Raw genomic sequence first — 17,905 nt, 5'->3', positions numbered from 1 at the left:
TGAAATAAATGTCTCGAAATAAAAACAACAGCAGCATATTGCATTCACCAACCATGATTTCCAGTAAGATCTTTAACTGCATCCTCAGGTTATTGGGAATTTCCTTTACAATCAAAATTGTCATTAGATACATTCAACAGTAACAAAATGGCACCACAATTATGATACTATAACCACAAAGCAGAAATAGCTAATTTTTCCGATCAAAAAACTGTCATGTTATCAATAAGGGTCATGCAAAATAAAGTAACTAAAGCCCAAAATGCACAAGAAATTAAATTTTGCATACAGTGGTAATGTAATTGACAAGATAAAATGCAAACCTTTTCTTATCACTTGGCAAAACCGTAACAATAGGCGTTACTCTTTGATCACAAAGACAAAGGAAGCAAAATCGTTAGCATTGAGCAGATACCATTTTGTCGCAGGCATTAAAAAAAAACTTACTTTGGTCAGCATACATTTTTCATCCATATGCGTAAATCAAATTCAAAGTAAATACATACAAATATGAATCTTTATTAGAAGTAACTTGTAAGCCATTATAGATCACTAAGACCGTAAGACATATGTAACACAGTTATTCCCATTGAATAGATACATGAATAATTAAGAAGACTTCGTAGATGTTACCATATGGTTTGTTAGGCAGAAAACACCTTTCACTTTTCTAAGTAAAATTACTACTCTTCTAGTGAACATTTATTTCACTGCCAAACACAAATAATATTGCAATAATAACTTTCACAGTGAAAGAGAAATTTAACACATCTTTCATGATAAAAGACTTCTCACGTATTACTGAACTAGTTATGAATAGTGAAAAAATATTTCATACCTTGAATGTGATGAATGAAGAATTACGTACCCATACAAACTTTCTCACGAAACAACTACGTGGATAATATTCTTACCTTTAATCGTTGAGCCTCGTGCTGATAACGTGTTGTAAAATCATTCTGAAAGAGTTAGTACAATATATTAAAAGATGAAGCAAGAACAATAAAGAGATAAAGAGAGACAAGAGAAGGGAGTTTTATTATTCATCCAAGTGTGGTCAAGTCTGTACAATATGAATTCATATGCCTTTATTTATAGTGGTGCATAGAGGCATATAAAAGGGTAGCTATAAATATGACATTCAACATATGAGAATGTGGGGAAGATCATGGGTGAAGTGGGAAACATTACATTAAACCTTTGAGATCATGGAGGAGGTGGGAATTTATTTCTAGAGTGGTGGACATCCACACTTATTATTTCATAACAGTGCAATGATTTCAGACAAAGTTTCTCTCAAACTCTCATTTTTTACATTCTTTTAGCCATAAAGTGTTTAAATCCGTCGGTCAATCTCATTTTGTGATTTTTTCGAGATGTCTAACACTTTCCTCGGGATATCCCTAGAACCTTACCCGTTCTTTGATACTAGAATAAGATTTTTATAAATATATTTTAAAATGATTTTCTAATTCCGTAAAAAAATATTAAGTATTGACTCTGTTATTCATGCAAAAACCAAGTTATGAGATACTTTTAACACGAATTTACTGTGAGAGTTGTACTGACCTTTGCAGATGGTCATATTGGCCACTCATCAAATGAATATTTACAATTTTTTTTAACTCAATAATTTCCTAACCAGGGGAGAAGTAGGTCATGTTTTTGGATTTAAGATGGGTTTAATCTTTTATGATAGTAACAGAATACTTAAAAACTAACTACTATAATTATTTGCCTATTTGAATTAATAACCTGACTAACCTGACAATGAGAATAAGTGTCAAGTTGCAATTGGTTAAGCTATATTGATTATCTAATTTTAAATTGGTGAATTAATTGTGGACACGACACATCTTTTGTGTTTTTAAGTCACAATTACACCTACTCAAAGATGGTACACTTCTCTTAGCCGCTATTCCATCCGTCCTTACTATATATTTTTTGGATTTAAGTTAAATCCGTCTAAATAACTTTAGTATGTATTTTTTAACCTATGAGAATAGATTAATACTATTATTTTTGGTGGATTAATATTAATATGTATTACACAAATTTAATTAAATTTATTTTAGTATTAGTAAATTGATTGTATAAATTCTTTATAATTAGTGCACAAAATTTAAACTCTATTTCTTTTGTTAGAACTTTAAAGGGGTCATTTGGTTCGTGGACTAAATTATCCTGGAAAATTATGATCTTGAGATTATAATCTTTGGACTAATTTATTTCACTTGGGAGGTGAGATAAAATAATTTCAAGTTTGATGGGATAAGACAGGACATTCCGAACTAAATTTATAATGTGTTTGGTTAACAATATAAATTAATTTGAAATAAATTTATATCGTCAATCAAACACAATATAAATTTAAGCAGATATCCCATCTTATCCTGCGTACTAAAAGACTGTTCAACATCTTAAGACGTCGTTTGGTACACATGATAAAATGGGATATTCCAGGATTAAGTTTGAGATTAATTTTATGCTCTATGTGGTAAAAGATATAAATTTATCCTGATATAAAATGAAGTCGAAACTTAATTCTACGATATTCCACCTCACCGCATCAATCTTGGGATTATTTTATCCAACACCTTCACGGTCGTTTGAAGAATTATATTCCGGAATAATTTGGTCCTAGAAGAAAAAGAAATTAATACTCCAAAAAGAAGAAAAAAGAGAAATAGAGAACTTGAGAATACATTTTACTTTGATTCATTTTGCATTCTTTCGAATATAATAAACTCTTCTTACCCACATCTCTCTCTTATAATATATGTGCTGATATTATTTAGCTTGACCAACAATACATACAGAACACAACCCTAATCTTCCGTTTCTATCATTTTCTTCCTGATCAAATTCATTTCTTGACCGATTTGATCCAAAAAAATGGATGAAGAATACGATGTGATTGTGTTAGGCACTGGTCTTAAGGAATGCATCCTTAGCGGTCTTTTATCTGTTGATGGTCTTAAGGTATTGTCAGATCGGTTATTGGATCTTTTGATTTTGTGTTATTTTGTTAATGGAGTGTTACTTTTTGTTGTTATGTATGTTAATGTTTTGTAAAAGATCTGATAACGCTGAGAATTTTGATGTAAAATTTGATGGATATGACTTTGATTTGATCCTTTTGTTAATGATCTTTATTGTCAAGTGATTTATTAAACTAAATACTACTCCGTGTGGTCCATTTTACTTGTCGTCCGTACTAAAAATAGATGGTCCAAAATAGTTGTCATTTTAGAAAATCAAGATGTAGTTAAGAAATTTTTTCCATTTTTACGCTCAATGAATATAGAGAGAGAATTGATGTGGTGAAAAAGAGAGTAGAATTAAATTGAGTAGGGACACTTTTAGTTAATATTTTCTTAAGTGGCGTGCAAAAGGCAAACATGAGAAGTAAAATGGAAGAGTGGGAATATTATTTACTCGATAATATGCAATATGAGTACGTTTGATACCATCATTCTAAAATCTAACTTGGCCTTACTAGTTCATGAGTACTAAATTTGAGTTAAACAGGTAAGTGTAACTTGGAAATATACTTATTTGGATGTGATTATGCGCACGAGCTTTCCGTCCTAAAATCATTGCCATATAGAGGCGAATTCAGGATTTAAATTTAATGGGTTCAACTTTTAAGATTTTCCAGTATTTGAACTCATTGTAATGTCAAAATTATGAGTTCAAATCTAATATATTTTGAAATTTTATTAGATGTTTATGTGTATATCTATACTCTGTATCAAAAGTTATGGGTTCAGATCAACCCGTAGCCCAAAGGCTACATCCGCCCTTGATTCCATATAACCAAATTGGGTGATTATGGGCTTTAATGCTTTGAGTTTATGTATCTACAAAAGCAAAATACAAGAGGGTAATCAACTTTATATATGGATTCGATGATGGAATTTTGGTCGGTTAAGAATATTTTGTTAGGTACAAGGTAAATAGATTTCATTTTAAATATGCTTAACATTCTCTTTTTAAATATTTATTTTAGTCGTCTGGTGATTGCTAAATGCTTATTTTCATGTGAAATAGGTTCTGCACATGGACAGAAATGACTATTATGGAGGAGAATCGACTTCCCTAAATCTTGTCCAGGTAGTTTTCCTTAAATCTTGGGCGTGATTTATTTGTGGTATGTGTTTCTCCTATTTGTCTGATAGAGTTATGATGTTTCAGCTTTGGAAGAGGTTTAAAGGAAGCGATAAACCTCCAGCTGAACTGGGTTCTAGTAGAGATTACAATGTTGACATGATTCCCAAGGTCTTCCCCTTTTTCTTTGTCTCTTTGCTTCATGGAAACAAAATCCTCCATTGTTTGTGTTGTTCTAAACCTTTTTTTCTTTTTCTTTGGAGCAGTTTATTATGGCAAATGGTGCTCTTGTGCGGGTGCTAATTCATACTGATGTCACGAAATATTTATACTTTAAAGCGGTTGATGGCAGCTTTGTGTATAACAAAGGAAAGGTATAGTTATGTATGTGGTCTTCACCTGTTTGGTGCAATTATGTCATTTTGAATTTTAAATTGTTTTTTGGATAACTTCGTTCTAACCTGGAATATTTTTACACCGGATGAAATAGGTCCACAAGGTGCCAGCTACTGACATGGAGGCACTTAAATCTCCTCTGATGGGCATTTTTGAGAAGAGGCGTGCTCGAAAGTTCTTCATCTATGTTCAAGATTATAATGAAAGTGATCCTAAAACACATGAAGGGATGGATCTAACAAGAGTTACCACAAGAGAGCTTATTGCGTATGCTCTCGATGCTTTTGCTTTCTATTCAATATTCAGTTTCTGTAGGTTAATTTAGATATATTTTCATGTAAGATAGAGTCCTGGTCTAGTTTTCTTGTGCCCCTATTATCATACTTATAAATTGTTTGGCTGAGGAGCATCTTGAAAAGAATTAGTCAGTAAATTTATCAAAATGCACTAGAAATGTTGCTTCTTGTTGTTGTCTTACATTTCTTTCCTGCAAAGTGAATCTGATTTTTTTAGAAGGTAACAGAATGGGGAAGTTAAGTTGCATTATCCAATCCCTTAATGGGATTTCTTCTTTGCTGAGAACTTATGCTTGCCTCAAGTGATTTTTGTATTAGAAACTTGTGTTTGTACTGCTTACCCTTCCTTATAGCAAAGAGAATCGATTTTCTTAAAGGACCACAGACTGGTGAAATGTAATGATACCATGTTCTCCCACTGAGTATATAAATATAAATGGGCCACATTTCAGCACGATCAGTCTCCCATTAAGACAATGTCAGATGATCCCTACTGTTAAGTTATTCAGGAAAGAAGGTTATATTAGACGGTTATCCCTTTTTTTTTGTTTATTCATATGCCCCAAATTCTTGCTAATGGTTATGTGACAATTTTTACAGGAAATATGGTCTTGATGACAACACTGTGGACTTCATTGGTCATTCATTGGCACTGCATAGAGATGATCGCTACTTGGATGAACCAGCACTGGATACTGTGAAGAGAATGAAGGTGAAGCACATTATTTTTCTTTTGACTTTCCCGCTAATGCTGTTTAAGGTTTGTGTGAATATGTGAAATTTTTGTTCTCTCTAATATGACAGCTATATGCTGAGTCTCTTGCACGTTTCCAAGGAGGATCACCATACATTTATCCTTTGTATGGATTAGGCGAGCTCCCCCAGGTACTGCCTTAAGTTCCACACTACATTTCTTGTCTTCTTTTTGTGACTTTTAGTTGCCCTCGTGTTAATATTTTGTACTTTCCAACTTATTTTCCTTTAATATAATTGTTGTTAATATCCGTTTTGCTTATTAAGGCATTTGCTCGACTGAGTGCTGTGTATGGTGGGACCTACATGTTGAATAAACCTGAATGCAAGGTAGTAGTATTTCCATTTTGTTTCCATCCTGTATATAAATAAAAATTTGAGTCCTCTGAAGATGCTATCTTCAAATGCCAGGTAGAGTTTGATGTAGAAGGAAAGGTCTGTGGTGTTACTTCAGAAGGGGAAACTGCAAAGTGCAAGAAAGTTGTATGTGATCCTTCCTACTTGCCCAACAAGGTAAATGTTTTAATACCTCGGGAGATAACTGCTCTGTTGCTAAAAATTTGAATAGGCTTCTGGATATGTAATACCCAGCATGATCTTCGAGTGTAAGTAAGGGTAGTTCATGGATACAGCAATCTAGATTTCACTTGGTTATAAGTAGAAGTAGCTTGTCAAACTACTTATCACGAGGATATCTGACCTGTTTTTAAGTGGTTGGATGAGTTACTAAGCCCCAAGCATGCTATTTGCAGGTGAGGAAAGTTGGAAAAGTTGCAAGAGCTATTGCAATTATGAGCCACCCAATTCCAAGTACCAACGACTCTCACTCTGTGCAGATTATCCTACCTCAGAAGCAGTTGGGTCGGAAATCAGATATGTAAGTATTGTAGTATCTTAGAAAAACTTACTTATATTCTCAGGGCTGAGCTGGAAATAGAACAAATTTGCATATAAAGTTTACTCATTCAATTACTAAAAATGCAAGCCTGGTTCAATGTGGTTACATTCATTTGGTAAAAGATCGTTAGTTTCAAAATTTGCACAAATATACACATCTTTCCTTTTCCTTTTACCCCTAAGAAATGGATGAGTGCTACCTCTTCATACTTCATTTAATTAATTAATTAATCTTAAATTTGAAGAATCTCACATTTTCAAAAAATGCCCCTTCCTGTCATGTTTTTCTGATTTGTTCATGTTATTGTACACACGCTTCTGAGTATGTACCAGACCCTGAAATCATCAAGATTCGCTTGTAGGCAGCAAAAAGGCCATGGGGACCATTTTTTAGCTTTTTACACTATTCTTTTTAGCTTTTTACACTATTCTCTGATTCTGTTGTTGTGGCACTTGAAATTTGTTTTTGGACAGTTCAAGCTGTGTTCGGGTCTTTTAGATGGGTGCTTTCAGAATTGGTATAACTTTTTAATGGAGTATATGCCAATAGGACTGATATTTGAAGATGTTAACCTCGTTGATTATTTTTTAGTGGGTCCTCAAGGCTGGGTGTTTTCGTTGAAAGGCTCGATCCAGCGTTGTTGCTCAATTCAGACTTGTTTTGCCAAAAACTCATAACAACTTAGAATTAAAGACTTCTTACTTACCTTATGCTTAACATTTGGTTCTTCAGGTACTTGTTCTGCTGTTCTTACACTCATAATGTTGCTCCAAAGGGGAAATTCATTGCATTTGTCTCAACAGAGGCAGAAACTGATAACCCAGAGAGTGAACTGAAGCCAGGTGTGAATCTTCTAGGGCCAGTGGATGAGATTGTCTATGAAACTTATGACAGATGTGAACCTGTCAATGAGTGCTCCTTGGACAATTGTTTTATTTCAACTGTGAGTCTCTTAAATTTTACTTTGAAAATCATACTTCTTCAGAAAGATAACTAACATAGATTTACTGTATTCTCTATTTTGAACAGAGCTATGATGCCACAACTCACTTTGAGTCGACTGTAGATGATGTGCTCAATTTGTACACCAAAATAACTGGAAAGGTATTGAGTTAGTATTTACCTCACTTTGGTTTTTCTATTACGTACTATTGAGATTACTACGACAGATCTAGTTGTCTTTGCGGATAGCTTGTCTTTTGCTTACACTCTTTGAATTCAAATTTCCTAAATATTGTTCTTGTGAAAAGTGGCTTAGACATTTTTCCATTTACTGCCTGAACTTTCTTTTTTACATTGCACTGTCTAAGAAGCATGTCTTGCTATCATTTAGATGTTATTTGCAAAATATTTCTGTTAACCATCTTTGTGATGTAGACCATTTTAGTTTTCTCTGTGTTTTGCTGTATATTTCTCTCTTAGAGCCTTGAGATACACTACTTGTTGAATCCTTTTACTCTGAAAAGAATAACTATAGACGGAAGGAGTATATGGCATGAAGAATAGAATTCTCTTTTCATAAAGTGGACACTAGTTTTGCAAATTCAAAAAAAAAAAACAAGTTGCCCTGTCCCAAAAACCTCTTTACCTTTGAGACATGGAGGAAGAAGAGGCTGCACTTTAGTCGCTGCCTCTCTGGTGTGGCTTTGGTTCTGTGGTACTCTTTCAATCAAGGAAAGAGACCAAAGTTGAATCAGTTGAGTTGGGCAAGTTCTGTAGAATATCTGTTCCCTTCAAAGGTCTGGATGAACATTGACATTAAATCCCTCTTCTCGATGATTGAGGGGTTTATTCCACTACTAGTTGGTAAAGGGCCTTTTGAGAACTGAACTTAATTATTTAAGTCGCACTAAAATGTCGATTTCTTTCTTCTTCTGTTTTCAGTCAGCAGCTATGTGCTTTCTTGGGTTAGTTCACGAAAAGTAAATTTGATGCTGAGGTGGTCCGTCAAGTCCTCTAGCCTAGGGTAGTCAAAATAAAGGCAGGATTCTCTCGTCTTTTATTTCCCTTTTTTCTGAGAGAGATGTCGTCCTTCCAGTTCCTGATGAATTGAGTCTGCCATCTATTTCATAGTAATCACGAAAAGCAAGCCCTATGTTCGTCAACCAAGTTTGTTCAGTGGTCGTAAGCTTATTAATCTGACCCAAATTCTCTATTTTGGTACACGCCAAAGCCTTCCATTTCGCCGAATTGAAAGAGCCATCAATCACTATGATCTCTTTCTTACTAATCTGTCAAAGCATCTATATTTTTGTTGCTAGTCTTCTTGTGCCCTTCTCCAGTTTGTGTGGTAGAGGGGCATGGAAGTGTAGGTATACGTTGCTGTACCATTGCCCACATAGATTATATGAAGCATAGTTTCTAGCATGTGAAATCTTATGTTTACTTTTGTTAAGCTGGAGCTTTTGTACTGAAACTATCCTGGTGAAAAACTTCTCAAATTCATAGATATACCGTTATTGCATCAAATGGTACTTTTCCTAGGTCGCTGTTCCCTCCGCTACTCTCTTCCTGCCACCAGGAGTTAAGGGGTGGGGGTGGGGGTAGTTGGAAGGAAATGAAGGCCAAAGATAAGACTTGTAGCGTATTCTACTTTTCAGTCACTAGATTTCACTTAAAAGGTGGCATTATTTGTAATAACTAAATTGAACTTTGAAGGACCTAACTGAGTTTGACTCAATTGTATATCTTGTTCAGGTTCTTGACCTCAATGTGGATCTAAGTGCTGCAAGTGCCGCTGAAGAATGAGAAATTCCTTTACTCCTCTAGTTTCACGTCTTTTGCTGCTGAATCCCTAGATGTGTCAACGGGATTCTGATGGTTTGGCTGTAGAAGTGGACTAACTTGTGATGGTTTCTCCGTGATAACTATAGTTCAAATGATGTTTTTTCTTCCTGAACAAACCTATGTATGTTTAAAGTTTAAATCACTTTTCTTAAACTTGGAGGTGCATGCCCGCCGGTCTCTCTTCTCCCCCTCCTCCCTTACTGTTATTGGTTGAGGCTGTACCTAGATGTGGGATTCAGATGTCGTTGATGTTGATGCCGAATTTGGTTTTATGAAATTTCATCCTTTGCCAATTGATTAGTCAATTCATCTACGACCTCATGTTTTTCTCAAATTGGAAGATGTTGGTAATACCATTTTCTCAACTCATTGTCTAACAGGGATGTGCTTGTTTCTTTTGGTTTATATTGATTTTTGCCAATTTTTCCGGGTTAGGAAAGTAATTTAGTTTCATATTTGACTGGAAGTAGGAGCTTAAAGGTCTAAAATTGTTTTCGACCCTGGCTCCCTTGAATTTTTGAGGATTGTCTGATTATGCACACACAACAGGTTTTCTGATGTTAAGCTCTTTTTTTTTTTTTTGTTAATGGTATACATTCTTACCTTTCGTTTTACCCACAACAGAATGAACTAACAGCCATAATTCTAAAAATTGTCCCTTTTGGCGGTTGCTGCCAAAAATACTACTTGCTGCAATCGATGTAACAATGTCGATTGAGAATTCATACAGTAGATTAGTCAGAGGCTCAAAGAATAATAGCTAAAGTTTTAGACTTCAAGGTAAATAGATACGTAGAAATTGAAACATTTACAGCTTTATTCTTTTCTTCAGATTTTTGCTTTACAGAAGCTCAAAGTAAACTCTACAGCTGAAACCAAATCCTCAAGGAATTATGTCTTTTAACTCTCTTGAATCGGTAGTCCGGGCCTGTCAAATTAGGTCTTCGTGAAGAAGTTCACGGTGTTAAGCTCAGTGAGTTGAAAAAAGCAGGGCGTTGAGCTTGGTGAGGTGGGTTCAGTGAGTTGGATACGAACAGGGCGTTGAACTCGGTGTGGTGGGTTCGAAAGATAAGAGACTCCATTGAGCGTTAAGCTCGGTGAGGTGGGTCGAAAGATAGGGAGTTGATGAGGCGGCTTCTCTAAGAAAAAACGCATGGTTCTTCCAATTCCACATCCCGATTTAAAATGATTAGTAGCCCAAAAAAATGCAAGTGTAAATTTGCTGCATTTCTTAGTATGAGCTAATCCGTTGATTTAGTTTGAAGCGGAAGTGCCACGATATTACAAGTTTTGAGATTATATATAGGAGAAAGGTGTTTTCATCCCTGATACCACTCTGTGGAAAGTATCTGAAAATAAAGCATGCAACAAAGGGCTAAATGACCAGAATGAATGGCAAAGCTTACCAATTCTGCACTCCTTTCTTCTATGTCTGGTGGAGCTATTCCCATACAACTTGAGAGCTGAGTGAGGACGTTATTTGACATGCTTTTTTCCTTCCATGACGCATCAAATAGATGCGAGGGTGGATGACTCAGTAGGTCCTTGTATGGACTGATTGTGTTCCCCACAGGGAGAGCTTTAGAGGAAGGAATGCTTTCACAAGCGGTAGAAAGAGACCATGTTCGATACTCACCCAGATAGACAAGCAGCCAACCTCGATTCCCGTAACGTAATTCATTCCCCTGTCTCCAACTATTAGGTTCGTGAGTTTGTGGTCCGTGCCTAAAGCAACTCTTTTCCACTCACGAACATGATTGTCAACTATTAGCATGAATGTCAAAAGTCAAAGAGAGTAAACAAACGAAAAATTTCTGTATTTATAGAGTAAGATTTGCATTGTGCTGGTTATTACCTACTGAAACGTGGGAACTAAAGATATCAGAAAGTTGTGACAACTTTGGTCCATATTCAATAGCAATCCATTTGCCTACTTATGGTGCAGAACAAGGGACGGCACGGACGAACAACCTATATATATATAGCTTCAAAACCATATTACCGAGAAAAAAATTAATACAACTGAGTTTACTCTAAAAATAGTCTGACCATTCTTTTCCCTTCCCGAGGTAGGTATATGCATACATACAGCTTATACTCTAAAAATATTGCTCACTTTTACAAGTTTCTTTACTGTTTAACAGCTTTCAGATATCTGAGGAATGTTGTTGTTGGCATATTCATACCTAATGATTTTCCACAAAGCGGTGATTAAATGTATAACTTATACAAATCTTTCCATTTTCCAAGTCTATCAGATCCATTCGTTCGTAGAGCTATTTACTCGACCGCAGACATTGCTGAAACATCTCCAACAGAGGGGCAAATAGTTAATTTATTTTTGAGTTGAGTTGGTTGGTCGCAGGCCTAATTTCCCCGGCATGGCCCTCTTCCATAGCAGATTCTTGTGTTTCTACTTGTGATAGCTGCACAGCCATAGGAGAAGGGGACTCTTTATGGACCACTTGGCTGGAGGAGCCATTGGTAGCTCTCCTTCTAGCCTTTTTAGCCCAAACAAGAAGCCCATCTTGTAAATGATCGTTGAATATTTCTTTCTTGAAAGAACTTCCCATCTGCATTCATGCATCAAGACATTAGGAGAAAGTTACAAGTGAAACAATATATTAAACCAAGTGGAAAATAATTGGTAGTAGAAGAAAGATCACCTGTGTGACAATTGCATATAGTGGTAGAGTACTATAACTGCAAAGGAATTGAACAAACACCCTGCAGAAGAACTCAATTAAATATGTCAACCTCATTAATATGAAATCTATTGAAGTGTGTGACACTGACCATCTCATCCATAGAGAGGACACTTTTACTTACTAAATTATATTTTCAACACGCCCCTTCACGTGCTAGCTTGATTCTTTTTCATGGGTCAAACACGTGAAAATTCTTTTTAAATAACGGGTAGCAGTGAGACTCGAACTCACGACTTATACGTGCTCCAATACCATATTGAAGTATGTGACCATCTTATCTAAAAGCTTAAGATGTTAAAGAGAGCACGCTTCTATTTACTAAATTATATTCTCAACAAAATAATTGCCTCTTTTAAACCAAATATTAGCATAGTTGGTGTGGAGGCGTTAATGGTAAGACAAGTCGGACTCAGATAGGTGTGAACGATAAGCTAAAAGTAAAGTTTCACCCACCCCTGGTGTTTGCACCAAGCAAGTGAATACAAGACATATGTCCTGCGTATAAACTTTTTTTCACTTAACCATAGTTTGATCATATGTATTCTCACTTTAATTTGTGACTCATGGTTAAATTGTTTGGTTCGGCATAAAGATCCGATGCAGGCAAGTATTTTCCTCGGCTAGAGAAGGAGGGAGAACTTACCCTATGACAAGTCGTGGGATGATGTAACCAACCTGTCCCATGATGCAGGAGTTAAAATGATATTGAGCCTGTCAATGAACAAAACATGATATTCTCAATTACTAACGGAAGAAAATGAACTGAAAAGCATATGCCAATTGTTTCGTTAAGAGATTAGGGGTCATGTTCTTGTGATTACCCAAATCCAGAAGAAAAATGCAATCTCAAAGGAGTTTTGGAAAAGGATGATATGAATAAGGAAAAGGACCAGACGCGGTCTATGAAACCAGAAGTGATCATCTGATGGCTTGACAACCAAATCTCCTTCCACCGCTATGTGCTTCGCAGCAACCTCTCCAGCAAGTTGAGTTATAACATGCTCTAGTTTAGTCCCCACAGCTAGTAAAAGCTGCATAATCACAATAACATATCCATCTTTTAGGAGTTGGTAGAAGGATACTGAAACTTTTTTGAACAATTGAACTAAGGGTTAATATTCTAAGATTGGTGACTATTAACTAAGATTGCTAAAGCTATATATATCCATGAAATATGAGAAAAGTCCTACTAATTAAGAGATTATTTCACAAATCCCTTGTCCTTCTATTAATAGCCTGTTTGGCCAAGCTTTTGGGAAGCCAAAAGTGTTTTTTTCTTTCTTTCAAAAGGCTTATTCTAGTAAGTTCAGGTGTTTAGTCCAGCTTGTAGGGGGGAAAAGTTAAGGGTTATGGAATAGTAGCGGAAACAATTTTTCAGAAGCTAGAAAAGTAGTTTTTCCCTGGAAGCACTTTTGGAACATTGTCCAAGCTCAAGGTACTGCTTTAATATTGACAAAAGTGCTTTTCAGATTGATTAGCGAAACACAAACTGCTATTCTTCAAAAGTTCTTTTCCTAAAAGCACTTTTGACAAAAAACATTTTTCAAAATAAGAAGATTTGAAAGATTGACCAAACATAGTGCTATAACTCTTGAACATTGAACAGACTGTAAAGTTAGAAAGAGATTAAAAATTGAGTAAAGTTTGATTTAATATAAATAACTGAAGCATCAAGAAATAAGTTTGGACCACCATACTGCAAGTAGCTCAAAGATGCACTGACAAAGATTAGTGTATATTTCTTAATAGTACTGATTACTTACAAGAAAGGGAATGAATGCTATCCAAAAGTATGTGTGCCAGCCTGCAAATACAAAGTGACTGAGAAATCAAAAACCGATGGAAGGAGAAAAAAGAGGGGTTGATAATTTAAACATAAGAGCTTATACTAGACTCAAAATCAAATGCAGTTATGCTAATAAAGAAAGAGGATGAAACAGTAAATGACATAGCTCACCGTGAATATTAAGCAATAGGAACAAGACCACAAATAGCCAAAGATACCAGCTGCATAAGCAATTGTAAAGTTTCATTAGGTTGAAATTAAAAGGAACTAGAGCGCGTTTGGTTTAGCCGACCAAAAAACTGATAAGCATCAAGTACTGAAAAAGAATTTTAAGTGCCGAAGCTGACTATATAAAGAATCAGATACGTGTTTGGATAGAAGCGTTGGACCTGGCAATAAGTTACCTTAAGAAAAAGAGATGTTGGTTGTTGGAGGTAAACACACACGGGTAAGTGATAACCTCAAAGAGGAGAGGGGTAAATTTTACTTGATTAGAGATATCATGTTATGCTGATAATATTTCGAAATTTTTTAACAGTAACATCAGATTGACTAATACATGTTTCCTTGTTTTATTTCTATTTTGTTCACTTGGTAACCATTGTGTAGCTCACCTAATCCCAACAACCTTCTTGAAATCAGCTTCAAGTACGCGTATCATATACTTGTGAAAATTGAACTTTGGATTCCCTTTGCAGTGAGTCTGAGAGGTGGAAAAATCAGCAAAAGTTGAGCTTCATGGAGAAACCAAAATGGTTAAACCAGTATATTAATGTAAATGTACCATAATGAAGCCAAGCCTCAAAGTTGTATAGTCCAATTTTGTGACAGATCCGAAGAATTGCTTGACAAAGGAGTGCTGAGAATCAAGAGCAAAACAGAAAATTGTTAACGACACCCCTCAAATATTGACAATGAGCAGAATGTGTAATATGCAACCTGCTGAAATACATATCTGATCACGTTCCAGAGTGATGAAATACTAAAGGATATACTTATATTACACTGACAGTGTAAATAACTCTCACTTTATCAGTGTAATTTAACTCATTCAGCATACATACAGGCACCCACACACATCAACACATGTATATAGAATTGCAAATATGCATAAAAGGATGCTTAAGATGGAAGATTCTCCGCTTACCAGCCAACTTAATAAATGTGATCTTTTACTCAAACCTAGAAACCGGCCCTTGACAAAATCATGGTCTTGGACATTTGTAACTTTGGAGCGAAGTACTGCAGATACAATATATGTTCATTAAGATGATAATAAGAGAGATTACTCTATGTTGATAGTCTGTAAATTCTGATGAATATGCTATCATAATATCAGGCTTGGTACAAAGAATTGCCTGCTGTAGTAGGTCAACTTAGCTTGAGAATGTACAAAAATCTATATACCGTCAGTGGACAGAACTTAAACTCGTGACTTGTGAGTATTTATGCAAACTTTGTATCCAGTTTAGTTAGTTCAAAGGGAACTATACTAATAAGACTCAGCAGCCAATAGGTAATATACCTTCTTCTGGATTACATTCCTCTTTCTGGATAGAATCCTCCCAAGATTTCCACTGTCGTATCTGTGTATAAGAGCAAGTGTTCATTGGTATAAGTAAAACACAAATGGGGTGGATATAACTAAGTTGAATGATGACTGAGAACTTTTACCTTTATACCTCCAAATAAAATTGTAAGAGCTGAGAAAGTAACATGTGAAACAGCCAGCACAAAGATAAAGGTATGGAGATGATGCAGTGCTGTGAGAGAAAGCAATGGTGCCTTGTCCTGTTAAGTTCCAAAAAGAGTGTAGAGAAATTCAGTGTTGCCATCCTAAAATCTAAAATATCATCAGTAAAAAATGACAAATCATCAAGGGCATATGATAAAAAATATCACAAACATGAGCAAATGAACTAAAGCTATGTCTAGATAGAAACTATTTTATTAATCTTGAGGTTTGCTATTTTCAGAATCAGACTGGCAGAGAGAAATGAAACGGTCTGGTTGAAGAGGGTCTTGGCATCAAGGTAAGAGCTGACGTCCTGTGACCAGAAGGTCACTGGTACGTGCCGTCAAAACAACCTCTTGCAGAAATACAAGGGAAAACTACATGCAATTGGTCCAATGTGGTCCAGCCCTTAAAATGGTTATGTCACACAAAAACAATCCAATGTTTTGTCGACCTGTGAATAACGGGAGCTTAGTCCATCGAGCTGCCCTTTATTTAAAACGGTCTAGTTCTCTTCTCTCTAGGATGTTTTCTGTAATGTCCTAAGTAGTCATTTTCAAAGTTTAAATAGAGAATACTGCTCCATCCTTTTAAATTTATGTGACATTTTTTCCTTTTTAGTCGGTCTCAAAAAAAAAAAATTAACACCTCCTTTCTATATTTAGTAACAATTTGACTTTAAACTTTCTATTTTCCCTAATGAGATGATTTATAGCCACACAAATATCTAAGACTTATTATTTAGACCACAATTTTGAAAAGTCTTCCTTTTATTCTTAAATACCGTGCCCAATCAAACACCTTCACATATATTGAGACAGAAGTATCTTTTTACATACCTTAGCCTCACAATAACCAGAATTAGCAGATCCAGCAAGAAGGCGCCTTCCTCCTGGAACTAAAGAGAAGAAATTGGTCTGAAAGTGGACAGTTGCACCATCATCCTTTTCACAAGGGAGCCAGTGATTTGTCAAGTGCTTTGGGATGCATATTTTAAGAATTCTTTCTTGGGACACTGTCAACAGCAGAGATATGAATCCCAACAGCATCAACTCTGCATTTGAATATGCACTAATCAGACATCTTTAAACAATGTATTCAAATTTAAAAGAAGTAATTTGCTTGGTATAATCCATGGTTTTATTTTATAAACTTTATAAGGTAGTATAAATTCTGGGAAGAACCAAAATTCCAGATTGAATATGCGACAGTTAAATATTTTTTCATTCATTCCCATCCAATCAAAAAAGATTTTTTTCGAATTTTTTTGAGTTTTTCTGAATTTTGATGACCTTGTGTAAAAGCGTGTCATTGTGTATAAGAGGTACAAAGAGAAGTTGAATATATACCTTCTTTGATCTTTTGTAAGGCTTCATAGAGTGGCTTCTGGTTTTGCTTGAGCAAATACTGCCAGAAAAATCACAATTGGTACTCATATTGTCAAACACTGCTCTTTTAGCTGAATTTTACGAATGTTATACTCTATAAGAGATAATAATAACTCTCTGTCTAAGGGGAATTGGCTGATCAAGAAAAGAGACATGATATATATCAGCTAGCTATGTAGCTCGAAATCTTCGAAAAAGTCAATGGGTACATGTCGGATCCTCCTAAAATACACTATTTTTGGAGGATCCGACACGGGCTCTGCAGTATTTTTGGAGAGTTTGAGCAACGTAGCATATCATAAGTACAAATAGTAAATTACTGTGGACTAACATATAAGTAAAATCAAGGAAACTTTATGTTGCACACAACTATTAAAAACAGGTTGACAGTCAGCATAAAACTAGTAGAAAGAGTGAATTACTATATGAACCAACATATAAGAAAAATCAAGAAAACAACTACTGAAATAACGAGTTAACAATCAACGTAAAACTAGTCGATCGTTCACCTTGCCAGCATAGTGAAGGATTCTTTCAACAAGAAGAGATATAGCAACTATGACAGTGCAAACCAAGGCAACAACCCATGTTGGTGTAAATTCCAAATTTGTTTCTTGATCTCCTCCACCTCCTGCCATCTTTTATTTGTTCCTCTTAAAACTCCTGTAACTGGATATTCAAGAAGACATAAATATAGGATTATGTGATTAACGAGGACGACAGATACTATGTTACTGCCACTATGTTTGTTGTTTGCAGGAGATTTCCAAGAAGAAATATAGCCATGTTATTATGTAAAATGGAAGTTACGGAGGAAGAAGGGAAATGAGTAACTGGCAAAAATGGTCCATTAAGTATTACTTAAGCAGTTTTAGTCCTTTAAATTTGTCAAATATGAACACTTTTAGTCTCTCTCAGATATTTACCAAATTCTAATTTTTAAATTTAATCGGAACCGTGAAAATAGAAAATATTTAATAGGGATTCACATTTGGAAGTATAATTTTGATAGTTTATGTTATTTTTTATACCCTTTAAGAATCTGGTA

At 35.3% G+C, this 17,905-nt stretch overlaps 2 protein-coding genes across 2 annotated transcripts; one reads left to right on the top strand and one right to left on the bottom strand.

Annotated features, from left to right (window-relative positions):
* The first annotated feature begins 2,684 nt into the window (after positions 1-2,684).
* Positions 2,685-9,533, top strand: LOC132056203 (guanosine nucleotide diphosphate dissociation inhibitor 2-like). Its single transcript, XM_059448298.1, has 13 exons — positions 2,685-2,982; positions 4,054-4,116; positions 4,198-4,281; positions 4,377-4,484; positions 4,601-4,773; positions 5,403-5,514; positions 5,607-5,687; positions 5,823-5,885; positions 5,967-6,068; positions 6,308-6,432; positions 7,186-7,396; positions 7,483-7,557; positions 9,151-9,533. The coding sequence occupies exons 1-13, from the start codon at positions 2,896-2,898 to the stop codon at positions 9,199-9,201; spliced, it is 1,335 nt and encodes a 444-aa protein (XP_059304281.1). The 5' UTR covers positions 2,685-2,895; the 3' UTR covers positions 9,202-9,533.
* Positions 9,534-11,201: 1,668 nt separating this feature from the next.
* Positions 11,202-17,684, bottom strand: LOC132056195 (MLO-like protein 1). The gene is made up of 14 exons (XM_059448286.1): positions 17,367-17,684; positions 16,819-16,876; positions 16,309-16,523; positions 15,409-15,525; positions 15,260-15,320; positions 14,882-14,976; positions 14,519-14,593; positions 14,349-14,437; positions 13,906-13,955; positions 13,712-13,752; positions 12,770-12,979; positions 12,592-12,659; positions 11,907-11,967; positions 11,202-11,813 (listed from the first exon to the last, which is right to left on the bottom strand). Exons 1-14 carry the CDS (start codon positions 17,493-17,495, stop codon positions 11,571-11,573), a joined length of 1,512 nt encoding a protein of 503 aa, XP_059304269.1. The 5' UTR covers positions 17,496-17,684; the 3' UTR covers positions 11,202-11,570.
* Between the last annotated feature and the right edge of the window lie 221 nt (positions 17,685-17,905).

This window comes from Lycium ferocissimum, chromosome 1, assembly GCF_029784015.1.
Source record: "Lycium ferocissimum isolate CSIRO_LF1 chromosome 1, AGI_CSIRO_Lferr_CH_V1, whole genome shotgun sequence".
NCBI lineage: Eukaryota > Viridiplantae > Streptophyta > Magnoliopsida > Solanales > Solanaceae > Lycium > Lycium ferocissimum.
This window is presented reverse-complemented; position numbering and strand designations above follow the sequence as displayed.

What these genes read in the sequence shown, in the direction of transcription:
- LOC132056203 (XM_059448298.1), top strand. Translation starts at nt 2,896, where the DNA reads ATGGATGAAGAATACGATGTGATTGTGTTAGGCACTGGTCTTAAGGAA. An exon ending in ATACTGTGAAGAGAATGAAG is followed by an intron (nt 5,515 to 5,606) that starts GTGAAGCACATT and finishes CTAATATGACAG; the next exon opens with CTATATGCTGAGTCTCTTGC. An exon ending in TTGGGTCGGAAATCAGATAT is followed by an intron (nt 6,433 to 7,185) that starts GTAAGTATTGTA and finishes TTGGTTCTTCAG; the next exon opens with GTACTTGTTCTGCTGTTCTT.
- LOC132056195 (XM_059448286.1), bottom strand. Translation starts at nt 17,495, where the DNA reads ATGGCAGGAGGTGGAGGAGATCAAGAAACAAATTTGGAATTTACACCA. An exon ending in TCCTTCACTATGCTGGCAAG is followed by an intron (nt 16,877 to 17,366) that starts GTGAACGATCGA and finishes TTTTTCTGGCAG; the next exon opens with TATTTGCTCAAGCAAAACCA. An exon ending in CTTACAAAAGATCAAAGAAG is followed by an intron (nt 16,524 to 16,818) that starts GTATATATTCAA and finishes ATTCAAATGCAG; the next exon opens with AGTTGATGCTGTTGGGATTC.